At 37.0% G+C, this 23,287-nt stretch overlaps 1 protein-coding gene across 1 annotated transcript in view; it reads left to right on the top strand.

Moving 5' to 3' along the window:
- The first annotated feature begins 6,390 nt into the window (after window positions 1-6,390).
- FBXO33 (F-box protein 33) overlaps window positions 6,391-23,287 on the top strand; it is a 46,070-nt gene continuing 29,173 nt past the window's right edge. The window contains exon 1 of the mRNA XM_044664785.1: window positions 6,391-7,001. Coding sequence (XP_044520720.1) covers window positions 6,391-7,001 — 611 coding nt within the window. The remainder of the gene's footprint in view (window positions 7,002-23,287) is intronic.

The raw sequence follows: 23,287 nt of genomic DNA, 5'->3' as shown, positions 1-23,287 counted from the left end.
GGAGTGTCCTGTCCCCTTATTCATAAGTAATAAAGATTGCACTTCTACTATCCACTCTCTGACTCCAGGTTTGTAATTATAATTTGGTGGGTGGTTGTTCTATTTCATCCCACACATGGTATCAGTAATGACAAAGTACACTTTTTGCATATACCCATAGGTATCTTTGTTAAAATTATTTCCTCCTTCTAGAATGCCAGATCTGTCCTGATCTTACTCTTTAAGCCCCAGGCCAAAGGCTGTTTCCTATAAGAAGTCTTCTCTAATCATATGCCCATTCTCCCAAAGCAGAATATCTTGGAGTTAGCAGATTCCTCCTGCCTATGCCAAAAAAATCCCCAAATCCTGTAAATTCTTCCTATGAAATAACTCTTGAGAAGTTCTAAAGTTGTCACAAAAACATGCAAAGAATTTTGGTTTCTATTGTATTAAAATCAATATACAGATCTTTTGTTTAGGGGTTAGAAACTGGTAAACATCAAAATTTTATAGACTCGATAATTTATAATTTTTGTTTTGTTTTGTTTTTGTTTCTTATGTTCTTATATTCAGATGGATCTGTGATCGTGTCCATTTGATTGTTCCTTCCAATAATTCACATCTCTCCACCCATCCTTGCCTGTTCATCTAGTATGATCCTTGCACATGTCGATACAAATTTGGGCTTGTGGTTTAATAGAGCAGCCCCATGTTCATAGTAATTTCAACCTTGGAATTAGTTATAAAACTAATATAACTATATAACTATAAACTAAGACATGAGGGGCTTATGAAAAAAGTATTCTTCAATCTACACTCAAGTTCATCAGTTCTCTCTTTGGATGTAGAAAGCATTTTCATCATAAGTCTTTTGGAATTGTCTTAGATCGAAGAGTTATGCACAGTTTTCATTTATAATTTCTTGAAATTTGACATCTAAACATTTTTGTTCTGATCATAGTTTTCAGATAGTTCCATAATTTAAAAATTGTCTCTTGTTGACCTCTTCTCTGGGTCAGTTGTTTTTTATATTATATTTCTTACATTTTTTTAATCTTTGGATTAAAAAATAAGAATACTTGTCTTATTGAGTCATTTTTTTCTATTTGGCCCATACTAATTTTCAGGATATTCTCTTCTTAGGTGACATTTCCACTATCTGTTGTAATAAAATATTAATTTTCTTTGTCATTCTTCCTACCTAGTTTTTCCATTCTGTATCTTCTGCATCCTACAGGCTACCTTTTCCCATAATCCTCTAGACTGACTTTTAAAAATATACAATATTTAATTTTGTAAGAGAATTTTAACAATATTTCTAGATAGCTATATAAGAGAAGGGGAATAAGCATTCATAAAGCACCTACTATGTTCCAGGCACTATGGCAAACACTTTTTATAAATATTATCTCATTTGATACTCCTGACACTCTGTAAGGTAGGTGCCATTATTATCCCCAAGTGATTTGCCCAAGGTCACTAGTATGTCTGTATGACTAGTGAGTCTGAGGCTGGATTTGAACTCAGGATTTCCTGACTCTAGGTCTTGGTTTCTCTCCACTGTGCCATTATCTGCCTTACTTCCAAAGCCAGCTTCCAAAATTTAATATTAGCTGCAACCCAACTGTAGTTGAAACTCTCTAGTGGGATGATGTGCAACTTCAGTTAATAGTTATAGTATTAAGTGCATTCTTCTCTTAAGTTGTTTTTTACTTCTTGATAGAGAGATATATAGTTATTTAGAGCAAGATAACTAAGGCAAAGTAGTTGGATATTTTTTTTTTTGAAATTTTACTTTTTAGAAAATTTTTCCATGGTTCCATGATTCACGTTCTTACTCTCACCCCCACAAACCCCTCACCCCCATAGCCGATGCACATTTCTACTGGTTTTTACATGTGTCATTGATCAAGATCTATTTCCATATTATTGATAAGTTGCACTGGGGTGGTCATTTAGAATCTACATCCCAAATCATGTCCGCATCAACCCAGTGTTCAAGCGGATGTTTTTCTTCTGTTTTCCACTACTGTAATTCTTCCTCTGAATGTGGATAGTGCTCTTTTCCATAAGTCCTTCAGAATTGTATCAGATCATTGCATTGCTGCTAGTACAGAAGTCCATTACATTCAATTTTACTACATTTTATCAGTCTCTGTGTACAATGGTTCTACTCCTTTCACTGCATCAATTCCTGGAGTTCTTTACAGTTCACATGGAATTCCTCCAGTTTATTATTCCTTTGAGCACAATAGTATTCCATCACCAGCATATACCACAATTTGTTCAGCCATTCCCTAATTGAAGGGCATACTGTCATTTTCCAGTTTTTTGCCACCACAAAGAGCACAGCTATAAATATTTTTGTACAGGTCTTTTTCTCTTCCCATTCCCAGCAAAGGTATGTATGGCTGGATCAAAGGGCAGACAGTCTTTTAGTGCTCTTTGGGCATAGTTCCAAATTGCCATTCAGAATGGTTGGATCACTTTGCAATTCCACCAGCAATGCATTAATGTCCCAATTTTGCCACATCCCCTCCAGTAGTTGGATATTTAAAATGTATTGTATCTAAGATATGAACATGATTTAATTAGCTGTCTAGCTTCTAAATGAACATATTGGATTTCTCCCAGTAACTTTCTGGTGTTTGTAGCATCAACATCAAATGGTACTCTATAACAGGACAAGGTACAATACCATTGTAAAACATTATAATATTTGAGTCTTATTTCCAAATAATAATATTTTACTCCATTAGTTTGAAATATAGGTATTTGGCCATTTATTACATCACAAAACAATTGAAGCTAACTAGATGTACTCTGGAGAATGTATTATATTTAAGCATATGATTTCTAGTTAGCCATTTAGCTTCCCAATGGTAATATTGAGTTTCTCTAATTCTTTTCTGTATTCCAGATATTTTCAACAATCCTACACCAGTAGGATCTCTCAAACTGGTCTTGGTACAATGTCATTATATAAATATATGATCTTGAACTATCTTATTTCCTAGTAATAATTTTTAAATTGATTATTCAATAATAGTGCTAAACAACTAGCACCACCTAGTTACTTAGGGAAATACAAAATGAATTAGAACAAACTATATGAATATTTTAAAATGTATAATATTTAAGTTATGTACACAATTGCTAGTTAACTATAAAGCTTTCTAATGCTAATATTTATTTTCTTCTACTAGGTTTCTAATATTCCAGCTTTTTGTAACAATCTGAAATCAGCTAGAACTCTAATAACATTAGGTACAATTTAATAACAAAACTGTGGTTAACTTAGGTGTCATGTTTCCATCTGTAACATTTCAGTTTATTACCTTGAATTAGAACTATCTAGCTCTTTTGATTATAAAACAAATTGGGAGCAAGCTAGTTAGACATTTACCTATATAAATAATTAAGATCTTAATATGATTTCTAGATATCTCTCTAGGTTCCTGGTGATATCATGTGTTTCTTTTAGGTCTCCAGCATTCCAACTATTTTTAGCAATTTAGAATCAATTAGAACTCTCTAACTGGTAAAAGATTATTCAATAACTACTTTATTAAAGTGACTTGCTTGATAATAATAGTATTTCAGTCTAACAATGTGAAATACATTTTTCTATAAGTAGAAATACAAACTAATTATAGCAAACTAGTTTTACATTTAAGGAAGGAATTGTACTCTATGTGTATATGATTTATTTCTTTATTTAATATTTTATTTTCCCCCAATTATGTGTAAAAACACTTTTCAACATTTAAAAAAATTGAGTCCTGAATTCTCTCCCTCTCTCCCCTACTGGCTCGCTAAAACATTAAGCAATATGATACAGATTTTGCATGTGCAATCATGGAAAGTATTTTTCCATATTATAGTACATATAGTGTTGGATTTAAAAATCAGTTTGACAGACTACTGAACTATTTCTGGCCTGGACAAGCTACCCCCAGCCCCCAAGGTTTCCCAGCACAGTCTTCCTTATCTCCCCCTATCATAAACCTAAAACTGAAGCTATCTTATCTGATGAATATTAACCTTCTTGAGTAATGTTTGTCTATGTTTGCCTGCTTAACAATATTTGCCTATTTAAGGTATATTTGCCAAATGCTTCCTGACCCCTGACCCTGAAACCCCCCTCCCCAGATGCTTCCTGACCACCCATCCCAGACACTACCTTAATAATTATGTATGTACCAACCCCCTTCCCCAAACATTTCTATATAAACTCTTGGCTAAGAATTCCAAGGGGTCGTTCAGGCACTTCTCTCTGCCTAGCGACCCTAGCTATTATTGCTAGTAAAGAATGAGCCTCTTCTTGCATATTGCATTGTCAGTGTGATTCTTCCTCTGGCCATGATCGAACCTGGGTTAGGTATTAAAATTTGGGTACAACAATAGTTACTGTTAACTTATAAAAAACATAGAACTATTAAATAGTCATAAAATCACTCTTTAATCAAGGGAAAGGGGGAATAGGGCTACCTGGCCTCTTGCAGAGCTGCGCCTTGTGCAGAGTCCAAGAATTGAACACTGCTTAGCTCTTCACCTCGCTAGATAAAGACTCCAAGGAACAAAGGAAATTGGGGAACTTATATACCATTTGGGAAGATCCAAGGGCTGGGAAAGATGATTGACATTATACTGGTAAGGATGGGATTTATAATCAAGTTTGGGAAAGGAATCATAGCTAGAGGCTAGGGTGTAAGGGAAGGGGCTGCTTACACAATGGATACTTCTAAAGGAGGGTTGCTGCCGGGGAGTGTCTTCCTGGGACCAGGTCTTTGATACAATGGGGAAGACTACCTAAGACAAAAGGGTATTTAGCATTTACCCTAGGGTCCATAATTCAGTCTGCAACTGCTAGCCTGAGATTCCCTTCAGGGTGGATTCTCACAGGAACAGGGAACAAGCACAAGCTTTGGGGTTCTCCAACCCACTAGCTATTTCCAAAACCTGGGGTTCATCAGATCCCACTAAGCCACAAGTCTGGGGTCTCTAGATCCCATATTCTAGAGTACTTTCCCTTTTTGTTTTGTTTTTATCTCTTTGGGATGCAAATCTAGCAATGGTACTGCTGGATCAAAAGGTATGTACTGTTTTATAGTCTTTTGGCCACAGATCCAAATTGTGCTTCAGAATGGCTAAATCAGTTCACAACTCCTGAAATAGTGCTTTAATGTCTCAATTTTCCCACATCCCATTCAACTTTTGCCATTTCCCTTTTCTGTCATAATAGCCAATCTGATAAATATGAGGTAGTGCCTCAGAGGTATTTTAATTTGCCTTTCTCTAATTATTAGTGATTCAGAACATTTTTTCACATGACTTCATAGATTGTTTTAATTACTTTGTCTGAGAATTGCTTATTTATATCCTTTGACCTGGAGTGGAGACCACTATAAACTAATATGATTATGTACTTGTGAAATTTTTTTTTAATTGATTCAATGAGGGGAAAGTGGGAGGGAATGAATTCCTCGCTAATTGGAAAAAATAAAAAAAATTAGAATTTTAAAATAAAGCTTGGAACACATTTTACAATGCAGTAAATTACTTGATCTTGGATCTAGGGCTGGAAGGAACTTCAGAGGATGTCCCACTCCTTCATTTTAGATATGAAGAAAATGAGGTGTAGAAGTTTGAGAAAGTTAAGTATCCTGGATGGGATTTGAACTTAGGTTCTCTTTCCTCCAAAGCCATGCTTACAACAGTGCCGAGAATTACAACTTCCTTTCCCCCAATTTCACCTCTAGGTTTATTAGGAGGGAAATCAGTTCCGCCTGCCCAGCTCCCTTTTGCTACTAATATTCCCTAGAGCCCAGAGCTAGCACATCAGAGCCTCAAGAAGGGGGGAATGCAAGACACAGAAGAGCAGCGGAAGCAAAAAAACCGACCACTTCAAACAAGCGCCACGAAGCTAGGCTCCACCCACCCGTAAAGGGTAGCGGTCCCCAACCTAGAGTTTCTCCAAGCTAGGGGCGGGAGAGGCACCCCATGTCCTGTACGTCATCAGTCACGTGGCTCTCCTCAGCCCTTACCCGGAGGCTACCCTCCCCCCACCCTTTCCGGAAGTCGCCAAAGTCTGGACGAGCTCCTCCCACTCCAGTCGACGTCAAACTCGGTATCTACCACTGCTCCACGCCCACCTCTAGCCACGGGGGAGGGGCTCTTTTTCATTGTGTCCCAGCTTGGCGTCTCCCACTTCCTGTAGGTGAGAAGGAGGGCCGGTGATTAAATTATCTTTAGGGCTGCTGTTGGTGTGAGTGGCTTTATTGGTGGAGAGAAAGATCCTCCTTGGTATCGGAACTCTTTTCCTTTTCCTCTCCCCCCCCTTCACGGAATGTGCTCTGGTTGGTTCCGCCGGGACTCACGGCGGCCCCGCCCCCCTCTCCCTTGTCATTGATGTTGTTGTTCTTGTCAGTGCCGCAGCCGCGACAGCAGCTGGGAGCCCGAGCCCGAGCCGCCTGGGCAGCGCGGCGGCGGCGGCGGAGGCGGGAGAAGGAGGATCCGGGTGCCGGCGGTCGGCGGCGGGTCTGGATGGCTCTGTGTGGGCAAGCGGCGGGCGCTTCGTCGCTGCCCAGCGAGCTCATCGTGCACATCTTCTCCTTCCTGCCGGCGCCCGACAGGCTGCGGGCCTCGGCCTCCTGCTCGCACTGGCGCGAGTGCCTCTTCTACCCGGCGCTCTGGCCCCAGCTCCGCCTCAGCCTCCGCGTCTCGCCGGCCGAGCGTCCCCGCCTCGACTTCCTTATGCGCAAGTGCGGCTGGTTCGTGCGGGAGCTGCGCGTCGAGTTCGCCGCGGAGAATTACCTGAGCAGCAGCGGCGGGGGAGCTGCTGGAGGCGGCGGCGGCGGCGGCGGCGGCGGCGGTGGCGGTGGCGGCGCGGGGAGCGGCCCGGAGACGAGAGCTGGAGGAGAGGAGGCTGAGGCTCTGCAGCTCTCCACCCGCTGGCTGGATGTGCTGCGCACCTACCTGGAACTAGTGCTGTGCGTCCTGAGCAGCATCCGGAACAACAGGTAAGGGACCTTCCTCCGCTTCCCGCCCCGGAGACACTCCCAAATGCAAGGCTCACTCCCCCGCCCCAGCACTTTGGGTGCTGGGGGTGCTCAGCTCCCCCACTCCCACCCCCGGCGGCCTGTTTCTGGGAAATGCAGGAGACGGGCTGTGAGTCCCCCAAAGCTGCGGACCTTTCCTAAAGGTGGCGAGGGGAGAAGGGGTGCACTTAACCCAAGCACACTAGCGAGAACATTTATATGCAGAGGAAGGGGGAAGTCAACCCACTTCTTAACTCCAAACCTAGGGACATCCCACGGTCCCAAGTTGGGCTTAGGAAGGCCCTTAGATTCTGCAGCTCCAGCCTCGGTTTTTTAGCTTTTAAATGAGAGCCCTCGAAGACATTTTTTAATTGCCCCTACCAGAGAGGGAAGAAGAGAGATCTAGAGGTCTAGAGGTATGGACAAGGCTGACAAGTGGTGGTGTCCCTCATTTTGCAGATGGGGAAGTTGAGGCACAGAGGGTATGAGAAGAGAGGCCCACAACCAAGAGGGAGTCTTGGGAAAAGCAGGGAATATTACTGGAGTCTCCTGACTCTCAGCTCCTGCACTGCGCAATTGCTTGAAGAGAAAGTGTGTGTATTGGGGGAACTGGGGAGGGGGGGTGCGTGGGGGGAAGGGTTCGGTGGCACAACTGCTACAAGTGTCTCCAGGAAATGAGATATCTAATTGGATAGAGTGATGTTTTTGGGATCTTGAAGCTCTTGGTTCAGATCCAGTCTCAACTGTGTTCCTCCAGCTTAATTCTGCTCAGCCTCAGTTTCCTAATATGCAAAAAATGGAGGAACACCTTATTTACAGAACTGTTATAAGATTGGTAATTTTAGGTAAAGTTATGACTTAAAACTAGGGTTGGCTCGTCCCTTTCTGGCTATTGGGTCAAAGCTTAGAAAGGACACTTGTGGAGAAACTGAAGGATGGGAAGGAATTAAGAGCATATTGTAACAATTTTGTTTTACCTCATCCTTAATTGTTTTATCTAGAAGTTTCGTACTGGTCAGGTTGGTGGCCCAGATGGCAATATTGGAATAAGTTGGTAACTCCTGATTCTACGTTAGGTTTGACCAAATTCTGAGTCAGGGCACACACCTCCCCTCTTCCCTTCTTTCCCAGTCTAAAGTCAGGAAAACTGAAGGTCCTAGGAAGACATGGGTTGGGGGAAGTCCAGGATTGATACTAAAACATTTACAGCTCAATGCCAGCAAGGGTCAAGAGCTAGGTAAAGGGCTCTAATATAAATGGGATGATGGCCCCAACATCCTTCCAAAACATGCTCATGCCAGAAAAACAATTTAAAATGTAGGCTCAGGGCACATTTATGAAGATACTCCATTTAAGAAGTGTATTAAATTTTTTTATTTTAATTAATTTTTTCGATGTCTCAATATCTGCTTCACCTCTCCCTCACTGAAAAAAAAGAATTAAAAAACCTTTTGAAGCCATTGTAAAAAAATTGTCTCATTCTGTATCATCTCTGAGGAGGCATTCATTCATCATTAGTCTTCCAGAATTGTAGTTCTGATCAGGCTTCTGAGTTTGTCTTTACAGTGTTATTATTGTGTAAATTGTTATTATGCTCACTTCACTTTATCAGTGTATACAGACCTTCCCATGATTTGCAGAAACAGTCCTTTTCATTATTTTTTAAGGTTCAGTAGTATTCCAATACATTCATATACCATTAATTCTTCAACCATTCCCTAATTGATGGGCAAACACCCCTTCCCTTTTGTTTCTAGTTCTTTAAAAGCTATAAAAAGAGCTGCTAAAAATATTTTTGCATGTATGGGTCCTTTTCCTTTTTCTTTGATTTTGAAGTATAGGCCTAGTAGTGGAACATGCTAATTTCAGTTTGGGGAGCATAGTTCTAAATTGCTTTACAGAATGGCTGGACCATTTCATAGCTCTACCAACAATGCATTAATATGCCTGTTTTTCAGAAGCCCCTTTCCCCCCAACATTTGACTTATTTCCTTTTTTTTTAATCAACTTTGCCAATCAGAGGCATATAAAAATATGCCAATTTTTATTCTCAGTTGATGAAAATCTGCTTTCTCTCTCCCAAGTAAAAATGAGAAAATCAAAAAGATGATAAACTTTTAATCCCACTTCCCTCTTTTTTGAGTAGCTTGGCAAATGGAAAGGTCACTGTCAGATCATCTTTCATACAGATGTGCCCTACTAGTTCTGCACAGGTTTCATATCATATTCATTTTGTTAGTAGGGCTGATATTATCTGCTGCCTCTTAGTTATGGTAATTTACCTTTGTTTTAAAAATATAATGTATATAGTCATCATTTTATACCAATAGTATATTGAAAAAATCTAAAAATAAAATAAGTTTAAATGAGCAAAATGAAATAAATCCCAGACACCAAAATGTTTAAAATTTTTTATTTTTGAAGTGTGGAAGTTTATATTTACGGTTTCTCCTTTGAAAGCGTATTGAACTGTTACTAACTCTTTTTGGTTAGTCATAAAAGCTACTCTTTAATGCCTTGTGCAAGTCCGGAGGATTGAACACTGCTTGCTCTGGGAGCACCAGAGCAAGGTTGCTTAAAACAAAAGAAATTGAGGAACTTATACCATGGGCTGAGAAAGATGATTGACATCATCATACTGACAGTATACAATCAAGCTTGGGAGAGGAATCATAGCCAGAGGCTAGGGTGTATGGGAAAGGGCTACTTACTCTAGATACTAAAGGATGGTTCCTGCCCCTGTGTGCCTTCCTGGGAAAGGGGCTGGAAAGACTACCTAAGACAAAAGGGTATTTACCCTATTTACCCATTTACCCTAGGTTCCATAATTCAGTCTGCAACTGCTAGCCTGAGATTCCCTTCCGGGTGGATTCTCATGGTAACAGGGAACTAGCACAATCTTTGGGGGTCTCCAACCTACAAGCTATTCCTAAAATTTGGAGTTCATCAGATCTCACTAGGCCACAAGTTTGGGGTCTCTTGATTCCACTTCGACATTTAATTACTTCAAATACTTATTTCAGATCAGCTAAAGAGCCAAAACACATCTTAAAACTTCTTTAAAGTCTTTCATTTTTTAAAAACAGGAAATAAAATTCATTTGTAATTAATGGTAAGAATGAATTGTTCAAATCACTGATCTAGTGTAAAGACAAAAAATAAATAGCAAAATAGATCAGATTACAAACTTTTCCCTTTAAATGGTTTAGGCTGAACTCCCTATACAACATAAACTGTTACTTTGTTTTGTGCTAGTTATTTTCATCTAGAGGCAAAGTGTTAAACTTCAAGGACACTGTTTTTCCCAAAGAATAATTTACTTTTTTGGTGGTGTTTCTGGTTTTCAGACAAACAGTTCCTGACTTACTTCAGTTGAATTTAGTTGAATATATATTTTATTGAACATCTTTCCATTTATATACTTGGGTAGCTAAGGGAGTGAGGGAGTACAATTCAAGCCCTTGATGGATCCAAATTTACCAAATTGCTGGGTTCCTTTCCCATGGTATGGAAGGGGCATATGGAAGGTAGGAGATTTCTCTCTTGGTTGAAGAGCAAAGATTGAAATACAATACTGTTTAAACTATGTTATGGATTAACTAGCTTGGGAACTACCATTTAGAGAAGGACATTGAGGTACAGTTGAAAGATAATTAGACTTTTGGAAGACTTTGAATTAAAGTTTGCCTCCAAATACTTTTCAGATTCTATTTCATGAACTCATTACCTGGAATGTAATTTATTTGTATCACTTCTGTCATTAATAGAGATAATAATAAAGCAGTGCTCAGTATTCTTTATATGGGATTATCTTCCCTTTTAACAGATTGTTTACTTTATTAAGACCATATGCTGTGTTTTTAAGAACATTTCATCTTGTATACTCACTTAGCAGGAGAGGTTCAATTAAGAGTTATTACTGACTGTTTTGTACTAAATAGGACAGAGCAAAATAGATAGAGGGGAGAGCCTTTTCCTTCATGTGATTTTCTCTTCAATATGATTAAACCCAAAAAATCAGCAAGAGTAATAATTTATGGTTTCATAATAAACTAGGTTAGAAAATACTCTTTCATTTGGAATTTCTGTTTGAAATTGTATGTGATGACTTGAAGATATTTGTTGTCTTAATATGAAACGGAATTATTTTTCTTAATCATGTTTTAAATAATTAGTGTATTTGACATTTTTTAATACCTAAAGAAATTTGTTTAGGGATTGAGGGGAATAAGGACCATGGCCTAAAAACCCAAAAAGGAATACATTACCTAGGAAAGAGAAAGGGGTTAATAAGAATGGCAGTAATGATTCTTTGGAAATAATCCATTAAAACTGATAAACCCATCCTTTTCCTTTAAGGTAACATGAAGGAAATGTCTTTTTTTTTTTTAATAATTTTTTATTTTTAGAAAAATTTTCCATGGTTACATAAATCATGTTTTTATTTTCCCCTTCACCCCCTCAACCCCCATCTCCCACCCCCTCCACTGTAGCCAATTCGCATTTCCACTGGTTTTATTATGTGTGGTCAGTCAAGACTTATTTACACATTATTGATAGTTACATGGGTGTGGTCTTTTCAGGTCTACATCCCCAATCATGTCCTCATCAATCCAAGCAGTTGTTTTTCTTCTGTGTTTCTACTCCTGTAGTTCTTCCTCTGAATGTGGGTAGTGTTCCTTTACATAAATCCCTCAGAATTGTCTTGGGTCATTGCATTGCTGCTAGTACAGATGTCCATTACATTCGATTTTACCACAGTGTATCAGTCTCTGTGTACAATGTTCTTCTGGCTCGGCTCCTTTCACTCTGCATCAATTCCTGGAGGTCTTTCCAGTTCACATGGAATTCCTCCAGTTTATTATTCCTTTGAGCACAATAGTATTCCATCACCAGCATATACCACAATTTGTTCAGCCATTCCCCAATTGAAGGGCATACCCTTGCTTTCCAGTTTATTTGGAAGAACAAAAGATCAAGAATATCAAGGGAAATAATGAAAAAAAAACGTGAAGGAAGGTGGCTTAGCAGTACCAGATATTAAGCTATACTATAAAGCAGCAGTCATCAAAACAATATGGTACTGGCTAAGAGATAGAGAAGGGAGGATCAGTGGAATAGACTTGGGGTAAGTGATGTCAGCAAGACAGTGTATGATAAACCCAGAGCCCAACTTTTGGTTCAAAAATCCATTATTTGACAAAAACTGCTGGGAAAATTGGAAAACAATATGGGAGAGATTAGGTTTAGATCAACATCTCACACCATACACCAAGATAAATTCAGAATGGGTGAGACTTAAATATGAAGAAGGAAACTAAGTAAATTAGGTGAACACAGAATAGTACACTTGTCAGATCTCTGGGAAAGGAAAGATTTTAAAACCAAACAAGAGTTAGAGGAAATTACAAAATGTAAAATAAATAATTTTGATTATATTAAATTAAAAAGTTTTTATACAAAGAAAAACAATGCAACCAAAATCAGAAGGGAAACAACAAACTGGGAAAAAATCTTTATAACAAAAAATTCTGACAGAGGTCTAATTACTCAAATATACAAGAAGCTAAATCAATTGTATAAAAAATCAAGCCATTCCCCAATTAATAAATGGGCAAGGGACATGAATAGGCAATTTGCAGATAAAGAAATAAAACTATCAATAAGCACATGAGAAAGTGTTCTAAATCTCTAATAATTAAAGAAATGCAAATCAAAACAACTCTGAGGTACCACCTCACACCCAGCAGAATGGCTAAAATGATAGCAGGGGAGAGTAATGAATGTTGGAGGGGATGTGGCAAAATTGGGATGTTAATGCACTGCTGAACTGATCCAACCATTCTGGATGGCAATTTGGAACTATGCCCAAAGAGCCATACCATTGCTGGGATTGTACCCCAAAGAGATCATAGATAAACAGACTTGCACAAAAATATTTATAGCTGTGCTCTTTGTGGTGGCAAAAAACTGGAAATGTCTTTTAAAGGAGGAAAGAAGCTCTTTTGAAATCTACCAAAGAAACAAACCACTCTTGACAGCCTCTGTTTTAGATAGATCACAGGCATGGCACTGGTCTGCAGCATAAAGGAGGAAGTCTTGGTGTATTTGAGAATCCCGAATAGGGAGCAGTAGTTCTAGAAAAATAGGAGTAAAAATGAGGGTGGAAATCACCAAAAGATTATCAGTTTATTTATAGTGTGTTAACAAACAATCACTTTTCCTGAATAGCTAATGAATTTTATTTTGGGAAGAATTCTCTTTGACTTTAGTTGAAAGCAAAATTAAATAATTTAACTGTTAGCTGAATAGTGAATATACGGGAACCCTCACCTTTTGTGGGAGTTATGTTCCAGAGACTCCTGTGATAGGTGAAAACCCATGAAGGTAGCGATGTTATATTTATTTTATTAATTATATGTATTTTAAGGCTTTATAAACCCTTCTCACCCTCCTATAAACCTTTTCCACACTTATTAACCCTTCCCACATACTTATAAACATTTCATATACTCCTAAACACTTTCTGAACATATGGGCACAGTGTGGAAGATCAAACAGAATGATGCTACAGTCACTTAGCTAATATAGAACACAGTGCTGTGGTTGGTCACCTTTTATTCCATCAGCCAATAGTGTGCCAAGTACAATCTCATGTTGGCAAGCTGTAGTGGTGTACTGCATTTCCATTGTGTTCAGTATGCCCCAAATTCCCGACATATAGTGAGAACTCCAATGCAGAATTTTATTTATACACACACACACACACACACACACACACACACACACACACACACACACACACACAAAAACCCATGATACAGTGAAGCCTCCATAAATGAACCACAATACAGTGAGGGATGACTGTATTATATAATAGAGTTGGCAGTGTAATCCCATTAAGTTAAATTCAAAAATAAATGTTAAAAAAGTCTTTTAAGTCTTAACTCTCCAAGTTTTTTTTAATTAGATTTTCATCTGTATAGTTATCCAAGTGAGATTTTAATATGATTTTAAGTGTGTGTGTGTGTGTGTGTGTGTGTGTCTGCTTGTATTTATATTCTAAAATCTTATGTAAGTATTTCAGCTTAGGTCTAATTTCTGGTTCTGGGAAGTTGGTGCTTGTTCTTAGGGAAAGTAATCAAACCAACAAAAAAAAAAAGGTAGAGGAAATAACTTTTAGTTAAGGCCAGTGAGGAATATTATTTTAGGTTTGCAATTTATTTCATACTTATGAATTTTGAAGAAACTCTGCTTACATGATTGCCAGTCTTTGCAATTTATGAGATATCTGATATCAATCACTACCAAGTGGGCTTAAAACACATTTAATACTTGGGGCTACTTTGACATTAATTTCCTAGTAGTAATTTGGCTAAATACAATTTCATAAAAACTCTTAATTGGCTTTTATCTTTCCACGAAAATAAATCCCAAATCCAAGTTAAAAAAAAAATAAGTTCTCAAAATAATGGGAAGCCTTTCCCAACCCCTCTTGATTTTCTTGTCTTTCCTCTATTATTTATTTTCTGTTTATCTTTACCTAGCTTGCTTTGTATATATTTGCTTGCATTATGCCTTTGATTAAATTGTAAGCTGTTCCTGGTCTGGGACTGACTTTTGCCTTTCTGAATTGTGTGTAGCATATAATAAGCATTAGAAGTTTATTGGATGAGAAGTAATGTCTTTGAGTTCATGTGTATAATTGATACCTCATTTCTTGCTTCTCAATGGTGAAGGAAGGGTGAGATGGAAGAAGAGAATTCAGAACTCAAAATTTAAAAAAATTAATATTAAAAATAAATAAGGTGAAAAAATTTAAGTTATGCCTTATGTACCCTATAATTTCTTCCAGCAAATTTAAAGTTATCTGGAATACCTCTTAGAATACTAAATATAGGCTTCTATTTCCTTTTTACTTCAACTTCTCACTAATAGTGACTTCATCTGTCTTCAAGATCTCATACTTTCAAAATTATTTTCTCTGACCTGTTTGCTATCTTCTATTTGGACCCCCCAATTATCTTTCCATCAAGACCCATACAACATGCACATTTTAATGCTCTGATAATTTATTATTGCCTATTTTAGTTATATGTTATGTGATAGCAACCTCTTGCCTGAGTTGGTAAGGCTAGCATTTCTGAACAATATTAAAAGGTGATGATAATTGTTCTTCCTCACTTCATCCCTGATCTTAATTGAGAAGGCTTCCAGCTTACCCCCATGACAGTATTGCTTGCTGATGGCTTTCAATTAGATATTTACTGTTCATTTTAAGGAAAGCTCCATTTATTCCTATGCTCTCTAGTGTTTTTACTAGGAATGGGTATTGAATTTTGTCAAAAGCTTTTTCTGCATCTGTTGAGATAATCATAAGATTTCTATTGTTGTTATTGATATGATTAGTTAGGCTTGATAGTTTCTTAATATTGAACCAATCCTGCCTTCCTGTTATAAATCCCACTTAGTCATAGTGCATTATCCTTATGATATATTACTATATATGATATGTGATATATTCCTAGTATTTTACTTAAAATTTTTGCTTCAAGATTCATTAGGGAAATTGGTCTGTAGTTTTCTTTTTGTTTTCCTCCTTGGTTTAGATATCAGCACCATATTTGTGTCATAAGAGAAACTGGATAGTACTTATTTTTTGCTTATTTTTCTAAATACTTTATTATATTGGTATTCATTGTTATTTAAATGTTTGGCAGAAGTCACTTGTGAATCCCATCTGGCTCTGGGGATGGGGGTGGGTCTGAGGTGCTCTTTTGTTGGTGTTGTCCTGGTCTGGGGATCCTGATCCAGTCATGGAGCCTGGTCCAGTGGGGCGGGCGGTGGTTGGCCAGCACTCCTTGCTCCTTGGTGTGCGTTTCTGCTTCTAGATGTTCCTTATGCTGTGAAAATCAACTCTCTGCTGCCTACCTTTCAAGTTGTGTTCAGCATAAGAGCTGGTTTTTGACTTCTGTCCTTTTGAGGTGATAGCGATTTTGACTTTCCCTTCTACTTAGACATGACCCTCATCTTGGTTCTGTGCCTGCCACGGCGCCCCCCCTTTTTTAGTTAAAAAAATCCTTTTTAAGGTCCTCCAGAAGTTCCTTTGTAAGGTCCCGACAGCATTTCATACTTAACCTTGAGGCTTTGCATATAGCCCTCTTAACATTGTTAGCATCCCCATTTGAGTTTGTGTTTTGGTCCTCCCTGTCATCATAACATTCAATTGTCATGTAATTTTTTGCTTTTTACTCATTTCCCCCATTTATTTCGTGAGTTTTAACTTTATGTTAGAGTTGAGCTCCATTCCTGGGATAAAGAGGACATTGTCTTAAGCTTCTTGTGCTGGGGGTAATGGATTTTAAGCTCAGTATGAGTCAGCAGTGTATGTGGGAACTTTTAAAGAGGGCGGAGCTACAATAGTGGAGAAGGTATAGGGACCCATCTGATTTTTATCAAATTACCCTCCAAAAAGTAATGATATAATACCTCAAAATGAATTCTGGAGCAGCATAACCCACAAAAAGACAAAGTAAGTGATTTTACAGCCCCAAACAACTTAGAAGGCCAGCATAAAGGATATAGTGCATCAGAGTAGAAGTGGAGTACATTGTGCCAGGGCACAGGTCTCTCCCCCCCCACCCCCCCCTTCCCGATTTTGGGAGCAGCTGAAGCAGTAGCCAAGGCTTTCAGAACTCTTAGCCACAGATGGTAAGGGGTGGGTTGGACAACTGCTCAAAAGGAGATTACAGGGATCCCTTTGTGGTGTTTAGGTGCAAGACTCTTGTATTGCCCATACACAGACCCAAGTCATAGTCGTGGGGTACAGTGGCAGGGTAAGTAGGAGCACTAGCATATGCCAGCACTTGCAGCCACTGGGCATCAGGGGACCGGAATCATAGTTCTAAGGGGTAAAAGAATGCTTGGAGTTACTCACAGACCAGAGCACGGGTAGTTAGAGTGTTACACACTTCTCCTTAGATCATACCACTCTGGAAGAACTGAAAACAGAGATTTCCAGTGCCAGCTCTGATAGTGGTTGCAAAAAGAACCTGAAACTTGGAATAGTGTTTCCTTCACCATAGTTATAGATCCACAACTTTTAACAGGTTTTTTTTTTTTTTTTTAACTAAAAGAAAATAAAAAGGGAAATGAGCAAACAACAAAAAGAAATTCAATATAGTTATTTTTGTGACAGGGTAAGATGCAAATTCAAAAGAAGACAACAAAGTCAATGCTGCTACATCTAAAGCCTCCCAAAAAAATATTAGTTGCTCTCAAGCCCCAAAAGAATTAATGGAGGCACTCAAGAAGGATTTTTAAAATCAAATGAAAGATAGAAGAAAAACTGGGCTAAGAAATGAAAGTGATACAAGAAAGTCATGAAAAAAGGTCAATAGCTTCATAAAGGAGGCACAAAAAATACTGAAATTAATACCTTAAAAAATAGACTAGCCCAATTGAGAAGAACTCAGAATGCAGAATTGACCAAATGGGAAAATATTTTTAAAAAGTACTGAAGAGAAAAACTTATTGAAAGATAGAAATAGCCCTTTGGGAAAAGAGGTACAAAAATTAACTGAAGGAAAGGACTCTTTACAAAGTAGAATTGACTAAATGGAAAAGGAGGTGCCTTAAAAATTGTAATGGGACGGGGACAGCTGGGTAGGTAAGCTGATTAAGAGCCAGGTCTAGAGACAGAGGTCCTGGATTCAAATTGGGCCTCAGACACTTCCCAGCTATGTGACCCTGGGCAAGTCACTCAGCCTCCATTGCCTAGTCATTACCACTCTTCTGCCTTGGAACCAATACACAGTATTGATTCTAAAGTGAAAGGTAAGGGTTTTAAAAAAATACAGTTGGGCAAGCAGAAGCTGACTCCATGAAACATCAAGAAACAAAAGTTAAAAGAATGAAAAAATAAGAGAAAATGTGAAATATTTTATGGGGAAAACAACTGACAATAGAAAATAAATCTTAAGAATTATTGGACTTGCAGAAAGCCATGATCAAAAAAAAAAAAGAGCTTAGGTACCATATTTAAAGAAATCATAAGGAATACTGTTCTGATATTCTAGAACCAAAGGACAAAATAGAAATTGAAAGAATCCCAAAAGGATAACTCGGGGAATACCAAAGCCAAATTCCCAAACTCCCAGGTTAAGGAGAAAATATTGCAAGCAGCTAAAAAGAGAGTTCAAATACTGTGGAACCATAGTCAGGATAAACATAAGACTTAGCATCTTCTACATTAAAGGATCAAGAGGGCCTGGAATTTGATATTCCTGAGGGCAAAGGAGCTAGGACTTCAAGAATCACTTACCCAGCAAAACTGAGTTGTAAAAGTAATACATAGTAATCATAATAATGCAATTTTTTACATTGTCAATTCTCAAATATATAAAAAGTTGAATATATAAGAATACAAGTCATTTTCCAACTGATAATCTTTCAGAGGGAAAAAAGTGGACATAAAATGAAATAGAGAACTGAAAAGACCAGAGCTGAATGGAAAATTTGATTCTCAACACAAGCCTGGAGAATCATAAAAAGGTTAATAGGACAGAGAAATCAAAAGATATTCAATAAGGTTAAACACTGTACATTCCTATATGAAGAGATGATTCTTGTAATGCCAGACAACTTTTTCATTTTAGAGCAGTTAGGAGTATACATAGAGGGCAAGGTTGTGAGTTGAATATGATAGGATGATTAAAAAAATTAAATTAAGCCATGAGAAAGAGGAATACATTAGGAGAAGGAGGAAGGGAAAAACAGAATGGGGCAAATTGTTGCACATAAAAGAGGCATGAAAGACATTCACAGTGGAGGAGTAATGGGGAGGAGAGTGACTGAACCTAACTCTCATCAGAATTGGCTCAATGAGGGGAACAACTTCAGAATTAGATATGTATAGAAAAGGGTATATATATATATATATAGAAAGCTATCTTACCTTAAAGGAAAGTAGAAGTGGATAAGAGAAGGGGGGGGCGTGAGTCTGCTAGAAAAGAGGGCAAATTGGGGAGGTAAAGGACAGTAACTAAACAAGGATAGATAGGATGGAAAGTAATATATACAGTAATCATAATGGCACAAAATTTTTTTTTGCAAATTTTTCTAATAAAGGCCTCCTTGAATCAAACACATAAATGAGTTGAATATATAAGAATACAAGTCATTTCCCAAATGATAAATGGTCAAAAGATATGAACCCGCAGTTCTTAGACAAAGCAATTAAACCAATCTCTATAGTCATGCAAAAAACCAAAAAGCTCTAAATTGCTATTATTTGGAAAAATGCAAATTTTGTTTTGCAAAAACAACTCTGAGGTACCACCCCACACCTATCAGATTGGCTATTATGACAGAAAAGGAAAATGACAAAATTTGGGAGAGATATGGGAAAGCTGGTAAATGAATGCAGTGTTAGGGGAGTTGTGAATGGATTCAATCATTGAGAAGAGCAATTTGGACCTGTGCCCAAAGTGCTATAAAACAGTACTTAGTCTTTATCTAGCAATACCATTTCTAGGTTTATATCCCAAAGAGATAAAAAAAACATAAAGGGAAAGGGCCCTATATGTGCAAAAACATTTAAAGCAGCTTCTTTTAGTGTGGCAAAGATTTGGAAAGTGATTGGAGAATGAGTAAGTTATAGTATATGATTGTAATGGAATATTATTGTGTTATAAGAAATGACAAGCAAGAAGAACTCAGGGAAATCAGGAAAGACTTTTGATGAACTGAAGCAGAATGAAATAAGCAGAAGCAGGAGAACATTGTATAGTGACAAGAATACTTTACAGTGAACAACTATGAATGACAGTTATTCTCAGCAGTATAATGATAAAACTATCCCAAAGGACTCATGATAAAAAATGCCGTCTCTTTCCAGAGAAAAAGAACTAATTCTGAATCCAGACCAAGGCAAACTTTTTTCACTTTCATTATATTAGGTTGGCCTCCCTATGAGTAATTAATGTTTTTCCAATAGATTAGCTCTAACTTTATTTGTGTGAAAAGCATTTTGTAATTCTGTTCTTATAATTTCTGTATTTGTTTTGGCAAATAGATTCCCAAGTATTTTATGTTGTCTAAAGTTATTTTATTTATAATTTCTCTTTCTAACTCTTGCTGCTGGACTTTGTTGGAAATATATAGAAATGCTGATGATTTATGTGGCTTTATTTTGTGTACTGCAATTTTGCTATAATTATTAATGATTTCAACTAGTTTTTTAGTTTATTCTCTTAAGTATATCATCATATCAACCGTAAAGATAGTTTAGTCCTCGCCTATTCTAATTCCTTATATTTCTTTTTCTTCTTTTAATTGCTAAAGCTAACATTTCTAGTACAATATTAAGTAAGTGGTGATAGAATTCTTGCTTTACTCCTGATCTTATTGGGAAGGCTTCTATCTTAGCCCCAATGCAGGATGATACTTGCTGATGGTTTTATATAGATATTACTTTTTATTTTAAGGAATGACTCTTTTATTCTTGTACATGGTTTTTAATATTTCATTGAAAGCTTTTTTCTGCTTTTATTGAGATAATCATGTGATTTCTCTTAGTTTGGTTATTGATGTATATTGATATATCAGTTATGCTGATAGTATTTCTAATATTAAACCAATCTTGCATTCCTTAGTATAAATCCCACTGGTCATAATGGATAATCCTTGTGCTATATTGCTGTGGTCTCTTTGCTATGTTGTATTTTATTTAAGGTTTTTGCAGCACTATTCATGAAGGAAATTGGTTTGTAATTTTCTTTCTCTGTTTTTGGTCTTCCTGGCTTAGATATCAGCACCATAATTGTATCATAAAAAAGAATTTGATAGGACTCTTTCTTTGCTTATTTTGCCAAATAGTTTATATAATATTGGGATTAATTGTTCTTTAAATGCTTGATAGAATTCACTTGTGAATCCATGTGGTCCTGGGAATTTTTTCTTAAAGAGTTCCTTTGCTTGTTCAGTTTCTTTTTTCTACTTCCTCTTTTGTTAATCTGAGCAATTTATATTTTTGTAAATCTTCATCCACTTCACTTAGATTATCAGATTTAGTCATATAATTGGGCAAAATAGCTCCTAATGATTGCTTAATTTCCTTTTCATTAGATGTGAATTTAATCTTTTTCATTTTTGATATTGGTAATTTGATTTTCTTCTCTTTTTTTAAATTAACCAGTGTTCTGTTTTATTTTTTCCATAAAACTGATCCCTAGTCTTATTTATTCAATACTCTTTTTATTTTCAATTTTACTAATTTCTCTGATTTTTTAAGAATTTCCAATTTAGTCTTTAATTAGGGCTTTTTAAATTTATTTTTCTGGTTTTTTTTTTTTGGTTTGATTTTTTTTTTTTTTTTTTTTTTTTTTTTAGTTTTGTGCCCAATTTTTTTTTTATCTGCTTTTTTCTTATTTTATTGATGTAAGCATTCTGGGATATAAATTTCCCTATAAGTATTGCTTTGGCTTTAGCTCCGAAATGTTGTCTCATTGTTATTTTCTTCAATGAAATAATTATTTTCATAATTTGTTCTTTAACCCACCCCTTTTGAAGAATTAAATTATTTGGCTTCCAATTGATTTTTGATTTGTCTTTCCGTGAATCCCTTATTGATTATAATTTTTATCACATTATGATCTGAGAAGGGTTAATTTTGTTTCTGCTTTTCTGCATTTGGGTTGTGTAAGGGGGAAAAGGAGGTTTTATGGGTTCAGTATATTAAAAGATGGTTGCCAGAGGATTGAACTATTATCAATCCTCAATTAAGAATAATCTTAAGTCAAAATTGACTTTTATGGAAGTTTATTTACAATTAAGAAGAGAGGAAATAAGAATCTAACCTAGTAGGTAATTTACTATGATCCTCTAATTAATCTAAGTAGAGTTAGAGGGCCAGAGGCCCAGAGGTGAATGGAGCAAACTTCATTCACAGAGTCTACTAAAAGAAATTTCTTAAGAGAAGTGCAGGAAGATTCAGTCAGTCTTTAAACTTACCACGTGGAATTCAAAGAAGATATTTAAGCAGTCCCACCAGGGTCTCAGCATTTCAACACTCCTCCATGAACCAGAAAAGGTCTGTCACCAGATGCTCTCTTCCACTGAAGACCTCTCACTCACTCAACTCCCTGTTTTTAAAGGGGTCACTTCCTGTGCCTTCCTCCTAATTTGCATGTCCAATCACAATAGACAATTCTCATAGTACTGCCTAGGGGGTAGTCAGTTGATTCTGATTCATCACCCACTCTAGCACACTTGGGTTACGGACCTCCCAGAATTAGAAGTGCTCCTAACTTTGGTGATTAAATCTAAAGATGGGCAGTGTAGACTTAATCTAATTATCACAATCCCCCCTGTGATCATTTGGGAGACTGGTCTCCCCAATTGATCATTTGACATAATCATCTTGTACCCCTAAAGTTCTAACTATAAGAGTTAAGAGATAAGAGGTAAGTAGAAGAGAGAGGAAAACCAATGTTTTGCTAGGTGCATTGACAAAAAGCCAATTGGGGGCAATCCCCTTTGGCATAAGAGTTTACAATTCAAGTAATTGTTTTCAATCCCCTCAAGTTCAATTAGTTGCATCCCAAATTTCATTTTGGATCAGTCTTGATTCAGTGTAGATTTCTGCAGGCATCTTTTCTGGTTCATCTTGATTCAGTGTAGGTTTCTGCAGGCAAATAGTCCATTTTCTGGTTTCAAAGCGTTAGCAGACTTCCTGAAAAATTTCTTGAACAAAATTTTAAGGCTTGGATTTTTATAAAAATACAGTCCCCCCAAAGAGAGTGTTTATGCCCTAGTACGTGGTCAGTTTTTGTGCTGCTAAAAAGAAGGCATATTTCTTTTTATTCCCAGTTTTCTACAGAGACCTATTAAATCTAATTTTATAAAATTTAATTCACATCCTTTATTTCTTGTTTTATTTTCTAATTAGATTTATTTTGTTTTGAGAGGGGAAAGTTGAGATCCCCAACTAGTATAGTTTTACTCCTTATTTACTATATTTCCTCCTTAAGCTCATTTAATTTCTCTTTTAAAATTTTGGAAGTTATACCATTTGGAGCATTAAGTATTTATTCATTGGCTATAGTACCTTTTATTAAGATTCAATAACCTTCCTTATCTCTTTTAATTAGATATATTTTTGCTTTAGCTTTGTCTGATACCATTATTGCTTCTCCTACATTTTTATCTCAATTGAAGCCCAATAGATTCTGCTTCATCCCCTTGCCTTTACTCTTTTTTTTTTTTTT

Source organism: Gracilinanus agilis, chromosome 2, assembly GCF_016433145.1.
Source record: "Gracilinanus agilis isolate LMUSP501 chromosome 2, AgileGrace, whole genome shotgun sequence".
Taxonomy (NCBI): Eukaryota; Metazoa; Chordata; class Mammalia; order Didelphimorphia; family Didelphidae; genus Gracilinanus; species Gracilinanus agilis.
This window is presented reverse-complemented; position numbering and strand designations above follow the sequence as displayed.